Genomic DNA, 13063 nt, shown 5'->3' with positions numbered 1-13063 from the left:
GACTTATACAGTTCTTAGGGTGCTGGACATGACTTATACAGTCCCTAGGGTCCTGGACATGACTTATAAAGTTCTTAGGGTGCTGGACATGACTTATACAAAGGGAGCTGGACATGACTTTTACAGCTCCTAGGAGTCTGTAGATGATTTATACAGCTGCTAGGGGGTTGGACATGACTTATAAAATTCTTAGGGGGATGGACATGACTTAAACATACACACACACACACACACACTCACACACACACACACACAGTCACAGAACAAGGTCTGTGGAGGATAAAGTTCCTATGGGACACTGTCCCTCTGTTAATTTATTGCATCAATAGAAGGTCACTGCCATCTTGTGGAAGGGAGATGGTTTTACATTCTAGATGGTAGGGCCAGGGTTTTGATAGGAACAAAGCTGGACCTGATACCTGGTGTCGATTAATCAAATCAATTCGCTATAAATAGTTTGTATTCTCACAGTTTTTGACCATGAAATTTGTGCTGTCATATACTCAAAGAACACTTTCCATTTCCCTTTTATTTTGTTCTGCATCTCAGTTATGTTTTGGTTGTCATCTATTTAAAAGTCCTGGGGGTTTTTTACATTACGCACTGAAACTGTCATTTCCTCTTCACTTTTATCATTCTTTTTATTTCATCATTTTATATGTACAAATAAACTAAACCATCACATCAATTTATTATATCAGTAACTGGCGATTAGGCTAATAGGTTGTTCAGTAGACGCTGTATTGCTGCATATAAGCTTGACTACACATACAATCTTGTCTTGATTGCATTCACCATCCAGACTCAGAGTCCATGCTGAAGAGGTACAGCATGTTTATTCATATTGACTTCTCAGACACAGTACATGACATACAGATACTGTCCCAAACAGGATGTGATCTCAGTGTTGTGGATTTACAGAAGTCAAATCCCATATTTAATAGACCCATCTTGAACAAATCCACAACCCATCCTTTGGATTTAAGAGATGGAGTATGAGTAACTGATATTTAAGAATGATATACCACTCCATCTGTCTGCATGCGGACAGACTGTTGAATCGTGGAGCCAGATATGAAAAGAGAACAGGCCCAGTGGAAACTATTGCTCAATGCACTCTGTTTGAAACTAAATTTATACTGCTCATAAAATGTTCCCTAAAATGTTTTTGCCAATGTCTTCTCATCTTAAGTCCAATAAGATTTTAAAAGATAAAAAAAACATTTATGTATTGCATCATCACAATGTTTATTTATTCATGACAGCACAGTCTTGACACTAAAATCATCTGTTTAAATACTGATCTATAAACTTAGACATAAACACACCAGTAAAAGCAGTCTAAAAGACTGGATGGCTTAAGAAACAGTCTGGCTCTCTCTCTCTCCAGTTGCTTTCCTCGTCAGTGCACACTTTTGTTGATCCTTACAATCGCTCCAAAGTCTCAATCACAGCTATTATGTATCTTATTCATATGCTATATTCACATTCTCTCACTTCTTCCTCGACTTTCTGTTTAACTAGCCAATCTTATAATGCATACGCTTATCTTGTCTTTCCTGTTCCTGTTCTCTCCCCTCTCTACATTTTCCATTCACTGCATCAGCAGCATGTGTGGCAGCCCTATCGCTATGGCAAAGAGTGTTATTCACCGCACATCGCTTTGTGCTTTGTCAAAAAGCGGCAGGGCGCTGGACTCGACCGGCCCTGCGTCACACCTCCCCTGCTTTAGGATCCCTCAGAAGAAGCCAGGAAGGCGGTTTTGTCCCGGAGGGTCTGATGAGGGCGGCTTCTCAGGGCCTGACCGGTCCTTTTGCTGCAGCGTCCTCCTGCACTAACATCTCTAGTGCTCTGGGACACTGGCGTCCAGGAGACTCCACATCGCTCGCGCCTTGGCTGGGGGTCACCGGCATTTTACATTTATTTTTACCTTTTAAGTACCTTTAGGGCACTTGGCAGGAAAGGTCGCGCTCCGTCAAGTGGGGGTCGGGGCAGCGGGGGATTACCTCTTGTTGGAGGAACGAACCTGGTGTCTCATCCAGCCTGTCGGAGCTGGAGAAAAGAGAGATGGAGAGAGAGAAAAATGGGGAGAAGAGGTAGAGAGAGAGATCACTCTGCTGTCCTTGCTTTTAGTTTGAAATTCTCCATCAGCGGCTAAAGGATTGAGACTCACAGCGTGGTTGTCCTGGTTGTCTTGGGTTACTGGCGCTGCTGCCAAAGGAGGACTGGAAGTTATGGATGGTCTCCTGAAGGATCTGCCTTTCTCGGCCCTGAAGACAGCCAACACTTATGTCATTAGACACCAGCAACATTTTCAGGCAAAAAAGACGGGAAATGTTGCCAACATTTATGGCCAACAGTAACTTCTCACTATCAATGTCCATCTTTGCTCAAAACAATACTGCCTATCTCCATTGGCATTTATTATATCATCATGTTATAATAAATGGACATATCTTCTATGTCAACATATTTTACACAAGAGATGGGTGGTATTAATATGAACTCCGTATCTTAAAGCATTAAGGAGCTATAATTTCAAGAAAATCAGTTTTTCCTCATTAATATGTAAGCAAGTCTCCAATCTACTCTACAGAGGGAACCTGTGGTGTAAGTATGAAGTTTCTATCATGTGTTGTTCTGGAGTTACTGTGTTCCCAAGTATGTGTCTACACAGACAGACAGATGCCACCATGACGACAAAATGTTCTGCACACTGTGTTCCATGGTGGAGGGATATAAAAACAAGTTATAGCTGGTTTTAAATTCATTCACAGAAGACTGCAATTATATGAAGGGCCTAAAATAGTTTTACGAAAAGCTTTACTGAAAGCAAAAATGAGATTCATTCCAACTGCACAACCATAGCCGTGTATGTGAACCCGAACGCACCTTCCCGGCGTTGAGCTCCGATATGGCAGCCAAGATCTGCTGCCTGGGGCCGTCTGTTTTAATGCCCAGCTCCTTCAGGTCTCCATCTGTTAGAGTCAGGAAGGCCTCCATGTCCACCTGGAGGCAGGGAGGGGGGAGGGGGGGGGGGTGAAGAGACGAATATGAACCATCACAGCCAACGAGCGCACTGATGATGGGAGGCAGTTTTTAGCCGTGCTGTCTATTAAACATCTACAGTTTCTTGGAGAATTTGAGAAACCGAGTGACGCAGCCTTTTGATCATAGGAGTGCATTTTCCTTCATATTGAGAGCTCATAACTCATAAAACGAAAGAAAAAATACTTGATGGTTTGAGGAAAATGTCTGCTTTGACAGAATAACAACCTAAACCGCCCGATTTGTGTGGAATTCCCCTCTGACGGAGAAGAAAGCATACCTCCTGCTCCTCAAATATGGGCTGGTATTTCTCCAGCGACAGCTTCTTCAGGATACTGGACAGCTCATCTGGGAGAAGAGAAGAAAAAGACAATATATGATCTGAGGGTCCACAACTTTTTATTAAATACGTGGTAGCTACAGATAAATTAAATGGACTCTAGAAGCAGTAACTTGAAGAGTTATAAGGGCTGACAAGAAAAGCTGAGTGGGCAAGTATGTTTGTAGGCAGACTTGGCTTGTGTGGACTACACATGCATCATGATATGTATTTATCCCTGACAGTCAGAAACATGGCTTTCTTTATGTTATTTTATGAAAAATCCAATACACAATTTTCTTAAAAAAGGAAAAGAAAGAGAAAATAAATGATAAGAGAAAGGAAAAGAAAAGAAAAGAACAGTAACGAGGCTCATTCTGTCAGTCAGTCAGTCGACGATCCTTTCAGTTAAAACCTGAATCCGGTCTGCTCTCACCTTCGTCGGTGATGGTCCCGCTGCTGGAGCCCCCGCTGCTCTTGGAGCGAGGGTGGGAGGAGGCCGAGGACAGAGAGTCCCCCGGCCCGGCAGGGGGCTTGGGCGTCGGGGAAGGAGACGGGGTGAGGGTGGGCGAGGTGCTCTTGGAGGTGGAGGAGTTCCCCGACTGAGGTCTCTTCTTCAGCTCCATCTTCTGCATGGAATGAGCGCGGGGGGACGGTTAACACAATGTACAGAATCAATGCACTGACATAAAAAGGGCTTTTTTTCTAACAAGTCTCTGGGCTTGTTTTGATTTTAAGCCTCATTAGTGGTCCTAATGAGCCTTAATGATGATTAATGCCATGTTTAAAACACAGAGAGATGCTGAGGGGCCAAATCTTACTCAAAACAGGAATCATGCATGCCAAATGTTTCCTATGACTCAGCACTATCTCCTTAGCACTTGCCATGTTATGTATTCTCTACATAAACCCATGCTTTCAATACAAATGTGCTGGTACTTGTTCGGTTATTTAAACTCCATTTCTGCTGTCTGAACTGGCTGCCAGATATTTTACAGTATTCCTGAACTTTGGGCATTTTATACAATGATCTCAATCATGACAAAGAGGAAAGGAAACATGAACCCGTCTGGAGTGGATGTCGGAGGTGACCAGGCTGGGGTGGGAGTGGATGTCGGGGAGGCTGATGTCGGGCAGCGGCAGGCTGGACACCGAGGCCGGCAGCTGGGCTTGGCTCTGGGTCTGGCTGGGCTGCTTCTCTGGAGCCTGGGCCTTCACATCCATGAGGCCTGCTGCCCTCTTCCTCTGGGCTGCTATCTGGGACAGAACGCTGTCTGCACTGCCCCCTGGTGGAGGGAAGAGGGAAACACAGCCATACGGTCACTAGAGGCACATAGTGTAGTGGTATATGGTCAAAGTAACTCTACATAATTAGTCAATCTATTACAGACATGTTCCTGTTCCTGTGTGAATGAATAATACGCAAGTGCATAGTGTGTGTGTGTGTGTACGTACCTGAGCGGTTGTGAGAGTCCCGGTTGAGCCCCGCCACCCCGTTGGAGCCTCCGGAGGAGTGGGGGGAGTGGTAGTGGCCGGAGTTGGAGGGGGAGGAGGAGGAGGGCCCCTTAGGGATGCTGGGAAACTTAATGGACCTGCTCACCACGCGGCTGATAGACGTCTGATGAAACGGGACGGAGAGGGAGAAGACAACCGAGGACACATGAAGAGGGTTTTCACCAACACCAACCCGGAAAATCATCAACTATTTCTCTCTCACACACACACTCACGATATCGGAGTTTCCGCTGCTGTTGAGCTTCCTCTGCGGAGGCATGGGCAGGCGGGGCGCCTCGCTCTTGCCCTCCCTGAGGAGGCGCGAGCGGTCCGAGTTCCACGGCTCGAAGTTGGACGGAGGCAGGAAGGGGGGGATCACCGCCTTCAGCTTGTCGTTGGGCAGCCGGGTCAGGGGAGCGCCGTTTCTCAGCTAGAGGGGATGGAGAAAGCCATGACTACTGCTAGTACTATTACTACTACTAATAATAGTCATAATCTTTATTTATTTAGTACTTTTGAAAACACAAAGCACTTCAAAAATAAAAAAACAACAAAATTGATGCAGCAAACGTTGTGCATAATATGCATTGCAGTCAAATATATAAAGTCTAAATTAAATAAAGGCAGGTTTTCTCTACATACAGCAGTGACACACATACACACAATAGGTGTGTAAGGTGACTCACTGTCATTACAAAACCGCCCTAGCTTGAAGAAGTGTACAGTGAAACATGCTTGACATGCTTTAAACCAAACATTCCTACCATTGTGGTTATTAGAAAGTCCTCCTTCTCTGAGCCCGCCCTGCCAAGACCTGGAAAATGCCATCCCAAGGTTTTATTCTCTTAATACAGATTTTTGCCTTTTAAAGATTTACAATGACTGCAGTATTTGAGCTCTAAAAATGTGCTAGATCAATACTATCGACATGACTCACCGGTATCTTTGGTCTTGACTGCCCAGGCGGTGCTGATGTCATTTCCTCCCACGGCAGGAGTGGGCGCCCCGTTGGCCCCGTTAGCCGTCTTCCTGTCCGCCTTCATCGTGGCGTCCAGGGGAGCCTCGGCGTCGTCGGGAAACGGAGCCAGGCGATTGGACGAAAGGCCGTGCCTCAGGGTGTGGGTCAACTTCAGCCGCCGGAAGCGATTGGACATCCTGTTCCACCAGGACTGGAGGGGGTGGGTGTGGGGGGGGCGGAGTCAAATACGTGAGTGTGCGCTAAATAGCTGAACTTGCAAATGTAAACCACCGACTACCGGTTTACCTTCAGGCCTCCCTTGTCGTCAGGCGGCACGGGGACGTTGTTGAGGGAGTGGCGGCTTTTGGAGTGGGTCATGGAGGCTCTGCCGCGGTGTTTGGACTTCTCCTTGTCCACCTGCATACACACTGAGGCCAGCAGACGCACCAACTCCGTGTCTGACCACATCCACAGACAGAACAGGGAACAATAGGGAGGGAGTCAGTGAGTGAAGGCAGTGAAGGGAAGGATTAACAAAAGTTAGGGATAATAGATAGATTCTGTTCAGTGCCGCGGTGCATTTCTGGCAATGACATATAGATGTAATAAATTATCACTTTTATTTGAATGTGATTTCAAATCTCTGGCTCCCTAGTTGGTCAGCTGCCGCAATGGAGAATAAAGTAACAATGGAGAATAGAGTAACAGCACAGCAAACATAGCTTATAACATATTACATACAAACATTAGCATTAGCAACATTATTACATAGAAAACAATTTCCTTTATTATAAAATGCCAGAGTGCGTGCTATCTTATGATCATGGAAAGATTTAGCTATATATATATTGCCATAAAACACTGCATTGCAACCTGGAACCTGGAAGTAAGTTCATGCGTTATGTAAATTTACATTTGAATGTGAGAAGAGGATTATGGGATGTGAAAATTCACAGCTATGGTGTCATGATTCGTAGGCACGGTTCAACTTTCACAATAATCCAACTTCTACTTCCTTTTATTAATTGCATACTGCTCAGTGAAGGACAGACATGATTTGTAGAAAAAAGTGCTGAAGACAATGACGTGTGAAAAAGAGGGAAGCAAGGAAGGAAGCCTGAGTAAATTTACCCAACATGCCGTAAAAGCGAGAGATGAGGGTGAAGGTACCTGGGTCGTTCAGCAGCATGACCAAGTCAAAGGCTGTGTATCCATTCTTAGCTCGCAGGTTGACATCGGCCCCCTGATTCAACAGGTACTTCACAACGTCCTTATTACTGGAGGAGGGAGGGAGGGAGGGAAGAAAGACACAAAGAAAGAAAGAAAGAAAGAGAGAAAGAAAGAAAGAAAGAAAGAAAGAAAGAAAGAAAGAAAGGAAGAGATCGATCATGATATTGACATACAGTAGTAAAAAAAAAAAATCTACACATACTTTCAGATTTTTTGTTTTTACCACCTTGAGGCATGAAATGAAAACCTATTAAATCAGGGCTTTTTTTCCATTTTAATATAGTAACCAGCAAAATAGGTAGGTGAAAACAAAAGACTACTCATTTATGACAATGTACTAAAATGGAAAATTAAAACAGTTTGGTTCCTTAAGTGTGCACACCTCTTATAACAGGTTGTAATTGTGTTAAGATTTAACTAATTACATTTCAAAGTCTGATGTAATGGGTTTTCATGTCAGGAACCCGAGGCAATAAAAGCTACAATATTTGAAAGAACCCCATCCAGCTCCAGGGGTGCTGTCCTGTCGATGACTTTGACCTTTGACCTCCCCTTGGAGGTAGGCAAGCAGAAAGAGAATTTCTCAATCGGGGCATCAACAGAGTGTCAGATAGGTAGACAGATAAATCTAAAAACAGCTCCTGCTTACCCATGGTAGGTGGCCTGCATTAGAGCGGTCCACCCATGGACGCCATCTTGTTTGTCGATATCTGCGTTCTTCTCCACCATCAGCTGCACCACTTCTAACTGGCCGCTCACCGCTGCCATCATCAGAGGCGACGCTCCCTCCTGATTGGACGAATTCACCTGGGCGGGGTCTTCCTCCAAGATCTCTTTGACAAGCTGGGAATTTCCTGAGCAAAACGCACACAAGCATACGATTGCATAAACGTGCACAAATTACGGAAGTGTGTCTTATGTGTTTTTTTTTACAATCCAATCCTAACTCACCCAACTTGAGGGCGCTGAACACGTCTGGCCTTCTCTTCTCATCGTCTGTGAAGGAAAGAGCAACGCTGAGAACAGAAAAGAGCTGTGATAGACTGAAAGAGGCTGAAACAACAGTCCAGCGTGGCCAGAAACCACAGAGACACCACCATGAGCCAGTGTGGGGGGTTAATTACACAAATACTGGACACTGCAATTCACCACAACAACACAAATGCACTTGCACACAGGGAAAGAAAGAAGAAAGGTCACAGATTTCCCTGTTATTCCAGTAATGCCATGGTCAAACTTTTAAAGGTTAGTTCCTATGACAGGTAAACTGACCTAAATCCTGTGTTACTGGCATGAAGAGCCCACAGACATCAAAGAGGTTGAGTGTGTGAAGGTGTTACTCAGCCTGTTCCTTTAGAAAAGTGACAAACAGTTTCGCTCTCACCTCAGTGTTAAATGCAGTACACACACACACACACACACACACACACGGAGGCCCTACCTGTCTGAGGTCGTACGGTGGTGATGGAGTCCAGGTAGGTCTTGATGTCTCTCTGTTTGAGCTGCAGGGCCAGTTCGAAGGCCGTCTTGGACAGAACGTTGACCCGGTCCGGGTCGGCCCCGCGCTCCACCAGCTGCTGAGCCACGCCCACCTTCAAAATACACACACATTTATTTTTTTTTATTTATTACCAAAAGCTCAACAGCAGCAGAATTTGCTCTTCTTGAATCTTACACCAGGATTTCGTGACTCAAATGTACTTGGAATTGAGCAGATGTGGTTATCAGTTCTAGTATTACAACATAACCTTTTGTTGCAACTCTGATTCACTGGCGAAACGTTTTCATCATGAACACTTGGAGAGCTAGCAAGAAATGAGGCAAAACAACATGTTTTCATTTACACATGCATTATCCATGTATTATGCATGAGCTGAGCAATTTCATGCATGTAACACCTTCATCGAACGTTCATCAGAGCATTAAGTGTGATTCTAGCTTTAGGTTGTCTCTCTCATCTAGTTTGTCTGAATTGGTCCAAACCAATAAGTCAAAGTGTTACGTTGATACAGTTTTTCCATGGTTAGGTTATGTTTTCCACTGCCAACTGACAAATGAAACGGTTTATCAACAATGTCATGTGGTTGTGCGGTGTAGTCATTTACTAGGAAAAAAAAGATTCACCAAGCAGAGGTGTGTAAACAAACAGAATCTAATTTTTCCACTTCATCCCGTTTTGGCTGCCAAGTTCACTGTCAGTGACTGATTATTTACTCTGTGATTTGTTTAGCATCGTTTGGCTATTTTCAACAAACTACACACAAAAACCGAAACATTTGGAGAGGTCAGTCTGACTTTTACATTCTGACTTCATATCAATCGCTCCTGCGTGGCCCGAGATCACCTCTCTCTGGAGCAGAGAGCATTTGTTTGTTCTCTCATCTCCCTCCCCAACTGATCCATAAAACAGATCAGCATTTCAGGAGTTCATCCATCCATTCATCCTCTCACAGGTGCATCAATTCACTACACCCTAAACTATGGCAAAGTCTCTGCATCTAATATCATTTGTTACCAAAACTTCCAAACCTTTAAAACTTATATTGACTAATTTTCTGGGGACGAAGTGGAGCAATGACCGATGACAAGATATTTGGTCAAATGTGATATATTATAAGACATAGGTCACCAAAATATCAATTTAGAAGGAACAATGATCCTGAATATTCCCCTGATAAGAACATGTATTTTTAGATTTGGCTTCCATATAAATTTGTGGGGATTTTTGCTTGACCTTTGCTCATCGTTACGATTATAAAAACTACAAGACCAAATTTGGACCCACTTAAGGTAGAGTATACCTTGGCATACCCAACTGATGCCCACAATCCCTCAACCATCCATCCATCCATCCACCTTTTCATCCATCCATTCATCCATCCATCCATCCCTCCCACCTTCCCGCTGAGTGTGGCCAGCATCAGTGCTCCCCAGCCGGTGGTCTTCTGGGAGAAGTTGACATCGGAGCCCCACTCCAGCAGCAGGCGCACTGCCGCCTCGTGGCCGTGCTGGGAGGCCACCAGCAGGGCCGTGATGTCCATGAACTCCCTGCCTCCTCCTCCTGCTCCTCCTCCGCCTCCACAGCCCCCCAGTCCACCGCTCACACAGCCTTCACCGCCTCCAAAACCTGTCGCGCTGTGGAACAACAGGGACAGTGCCACAGAGGTACTGAGCTCCTTACATATATTGTTCTATTATTGCTTTTATACCTTCCTATAAAGCACTTTGTTAACTCTGCTTTTAGATAAGTGCTATATAAATAAAGTTCATTATTATATTATTACAGTATTATTGATCTGTCAGCCTCATACACTTTCCAGGAAGCACTGTTTCACCCAGCATATAAGATGACCTGAACTTACCAAGGTTTCCTGCTGTGTTTTGACTAAATAACTTTACCCATGATTCTGTGCAAAACTGAGATTGTGCAGGTCATGAAAACCATCGGTAAACATGATAACATGTTTACATGTGCCTGCATCCCGGGTAATATTGGAATACTTACGTTTCTAATAGCTAGAATAAGAGCTTATCTGGGTTATTTTAAATGGGAGGCATTTACAGTAATCCAGATAAATTCTTATCCCAGAAATGAGAAACCTGTATAAACTACTTGGGATAGTCCTATATTTTGCAGGATACTGACATGTAAACATTGTTTGTTTCCTGTTTGCCATCACTTTAGGTGGTCTGCACAAGTTCAGTGTAGTTGTAACTAACACAGATGGGCAGAAATTCTGTTTATTCATAGCGGGTTTTTAAACAGCCTATAAACAGCATAAGAGCCAGTATCTCTGTAAATGTGTAACTGAATTTTCTTGTAACGTGGCGTATTACCTGCAGCTGTTGTTGTTGTTGCCATTGGAGACTGCCTCCGCAGCAACAGCCAGGTGATCGTAGTCATCGACATAGGCGCCTCCCTCCAGGAGGAGCTTGACCACATGGGTATGTCCCCCACGGGCCGCCATAGTCAGGACACTGGCACCCAGCCGGTTACGTCCATTAATCTCTGCCCCGTTCTCCAAGAGGATGTGGGCTACAGTCAGGTGACCGAACCTGGGGAGGAGAGAGAGAGATAACTGCATTATTGTCATTTTTCACCAGCCTATGTTGCTCTCACCGGTCAGGAGAGCAATGTGTGAGTTGACTTTGTCTTCTTTCTTTCTTCCACACTGGCTCCCAAGCTCGTTAACTATGCATACTGTCAACCAATCAAATCATTAATTAAAATGTGTGTATATTTGATGTAATTTATACCAGGAAGTAGACTATATAGAAAACAGTTTGATTCTGTTGTTAATATAAAACCTCCTTGCTGTTGACAACCAGAAGGACAGTTTCTCAAACAACACTGACAGTTATAATGGGAAATGTGATTCTCATTGCACTGGACCTTTAAACTTTTAAGTTAAAATAAACACCGTTAAAATTAACTTATTCCAAGATATAATAAAAAGCACAATAGGACAGGACGGTATTAATTGGCTATAAATTCAAGAAAAGAAGTGAACAGAGTAAAATTAACAAAAGGCTCGGCAACACCCTACACAAGGATACACGTAGCCTCTCAAACTGCCGTTTTATCGTGTATATAGCGCATATCAAGCCAAAGTCCATTTAAAAATCTGGCAATTTAAACCGTCTTTGCATAACGGTAATTGTACATACCCCATAAAGTAAAGAGTCAATACCTTTTTTTATCGATAGGAGCCACTCTTCAATTCGGCATACACATAATCTGCCAATATATCTTTATTACGATAAAATCTCAACTTTTATAATTTGCTCAAACTGCTTGTTACCGCCTACCGCAATGCATTTTGGTGGAAGAAATCCCGTTGGAATAACAGGCGAAGCAATTCTAAAAGTTGACATTTTACTGAAAGACGTTTTGCTTTTTTGATTATATGTATACCGAATTGAAGAGTGGCTCCTGGCAATTTATAAAAGATCTTAACCAGTGTTATATTAGGTATGTGCCGTTGCCGATTAGGAGAGATACATGAAATTGTCAGATTTTTAATAGAGTTTGACGGGGTTACAGAGCTCCAGTCCGCAGCCCCACCTAGCAGCCTGCATCAGCGGGGTCCAACCGTAGTTGTTCCGACTATCCACCGAGGCCCCTTTCCGTAGCAAAAACCGGACCAGGTTCTCGTGGCCGCTGGCCGAGGCAAACTGCAGAGCGGTGTTCCCCTCCTCGTCGGTACAGTCCACCGGTACCAGAGACAAGATGTCCGCGGCGTTGCACTCCGACCCCGCTTCTGACCGCAGCCTGCTCTGCCTCCCGGACTCCTTCGGGGCTCCGGGCTCCAGGATCCCCCGGGCCGTTTCGTAGTCCCCTTCATCGCAGGCGCGGAAAAGTAGCAGCGAATTGGCCGGGACACCAAAATTCATCTCCTAAATTAAAGTGTTATTCCGTTTCCATTCAACTCCCATTTGTTTCAACAACGGTAACGGTCCAAAACTTTTCCTCTCTGGTATCACTCGGCGGCGGCCTATGTTTGGAAATCATGACGCACAGTACGTTGAAAGAAAGTTGACTCTCTCGTAGAAGGCTTTTCTTCTTCTTCTTCTTACAGACTAAAATATGGAATCACTTAAATCACATCTTCGTGGGATTCGTGGATGAAACGTTCTCGCAACCGGTGATGCCCCGGTTCCGTTATAACTTTAGGGAGTCTTAGTTTCTGACCAGTGTCAAGTTAGCCAGAATACAACACATGACTTCCGGTTGCACCTTTAAAAATAAAACTCCTTACAGACGCGCATGTACTGCAACATTTAATTAAAGTGGAATATGTAGTAAATGAAAAGACAATTATCGTTTTCCTCACCAAAAGTCATATATACATAGATATATCATATATTCACATACCGGTATCATATATTCCTGCGCAAGATGCCATACAAAGAAAGAGTCAATCACAAAACACACAGGCTACCAGACAACTTTGAATGGTGCCTGCTATCTTGAAAAAAATCTGTTTTAACCTATAGCAGTGGCGCATTACCTG

The 13063-nt window shown here is 44.1% G+C and overlaps 1 protein-coding gene across 1 annotated transcript; it reads right to left on the bottom strand.

Moving 5' to 3' along the window:
* Positions 1-980: 980 nt before the first annotated feature.
* On the bottom strand, positions 981-12666 carry LOC139666090 (ankyrin repeat and SAM domain-containing protein 6-like). Its single transcript, XM_071545188.1, has 19 exons — positions 12115-12666; positions 10887-11105; positions 9947-10184; positions 8491-8641; positions 8001-8045; positions 7699-7903; positions 6990-7096; positions 6126-6277; positions 5851-6030; positions 5799-5811; positions 5626-5675; positions 5089-5291; positions 4823-4962; positions 4520-4653; positions 3804-3996; positions 3329-3396; positions 2893-3009; positions 2174-2270; positions 981-2052 (listed from the first exon to the last, which is right to left on the bottom strand). The coding sequence occupies exons 1-19, from the start codon at positions 12441-12443 to the stop codon at positions 2003-2005; spliced, it is 2691 nt and encodes an 896-aa protein (XP_071401289.1). The 5' UTR covers positions 12444-12666; the 3' UTR covers positions 981-2002.
* Between the last annotated feature and the right edge of the window lie 397 nt (positions 12667-13063).

Source organism: Centroberyx affinis, unplaced genomic scaffold (assembly GCF_046629955.1).
Source record: "Centroberyx affinis isolate AG114_WGS23_722 - 3 ecotype Tasmania unplaced genomic scaffold, CSIRO-AGI_Caff_v1 ptg004798l_1, whole genome shotgun sequence".
Classification (NCBI taxonomy): domain Eukaryota; kingdom Metazoa; phylum Chordata; class Actinopteri; order Beryciformes; family Berycidae; genus Centroberyx; species Centroberyx affinis.
Note: the sequence above shows the minus strand (reverse complement) of the source record. Positions and strands in the feature narration are given on the sequence as shown.

Coding starts and splice junctions, on each gene's coding strand:
- LOC139666090 (XM_071545188.1), bottom strand. CDS start 12,443: ATGAATTTTGGTGTCCCGGCCAATTCGCTGCTACTTTTCCGCGCCTGC. Junction 8,642..9,946: donor TGGCCACACTCAGCGGGAAG/GTGGGAGGGATG, acceptor TGTATTTTGAAG/GTGGGCGTGGCTCAGCAGCT. Junction 6,278..6,989: donor CATGCTGCTGAACGACCCAG/GTACCTTCACCC, acceptor GGATGTGGTCAG/ACACGGAGTTGGTGCGTCTG.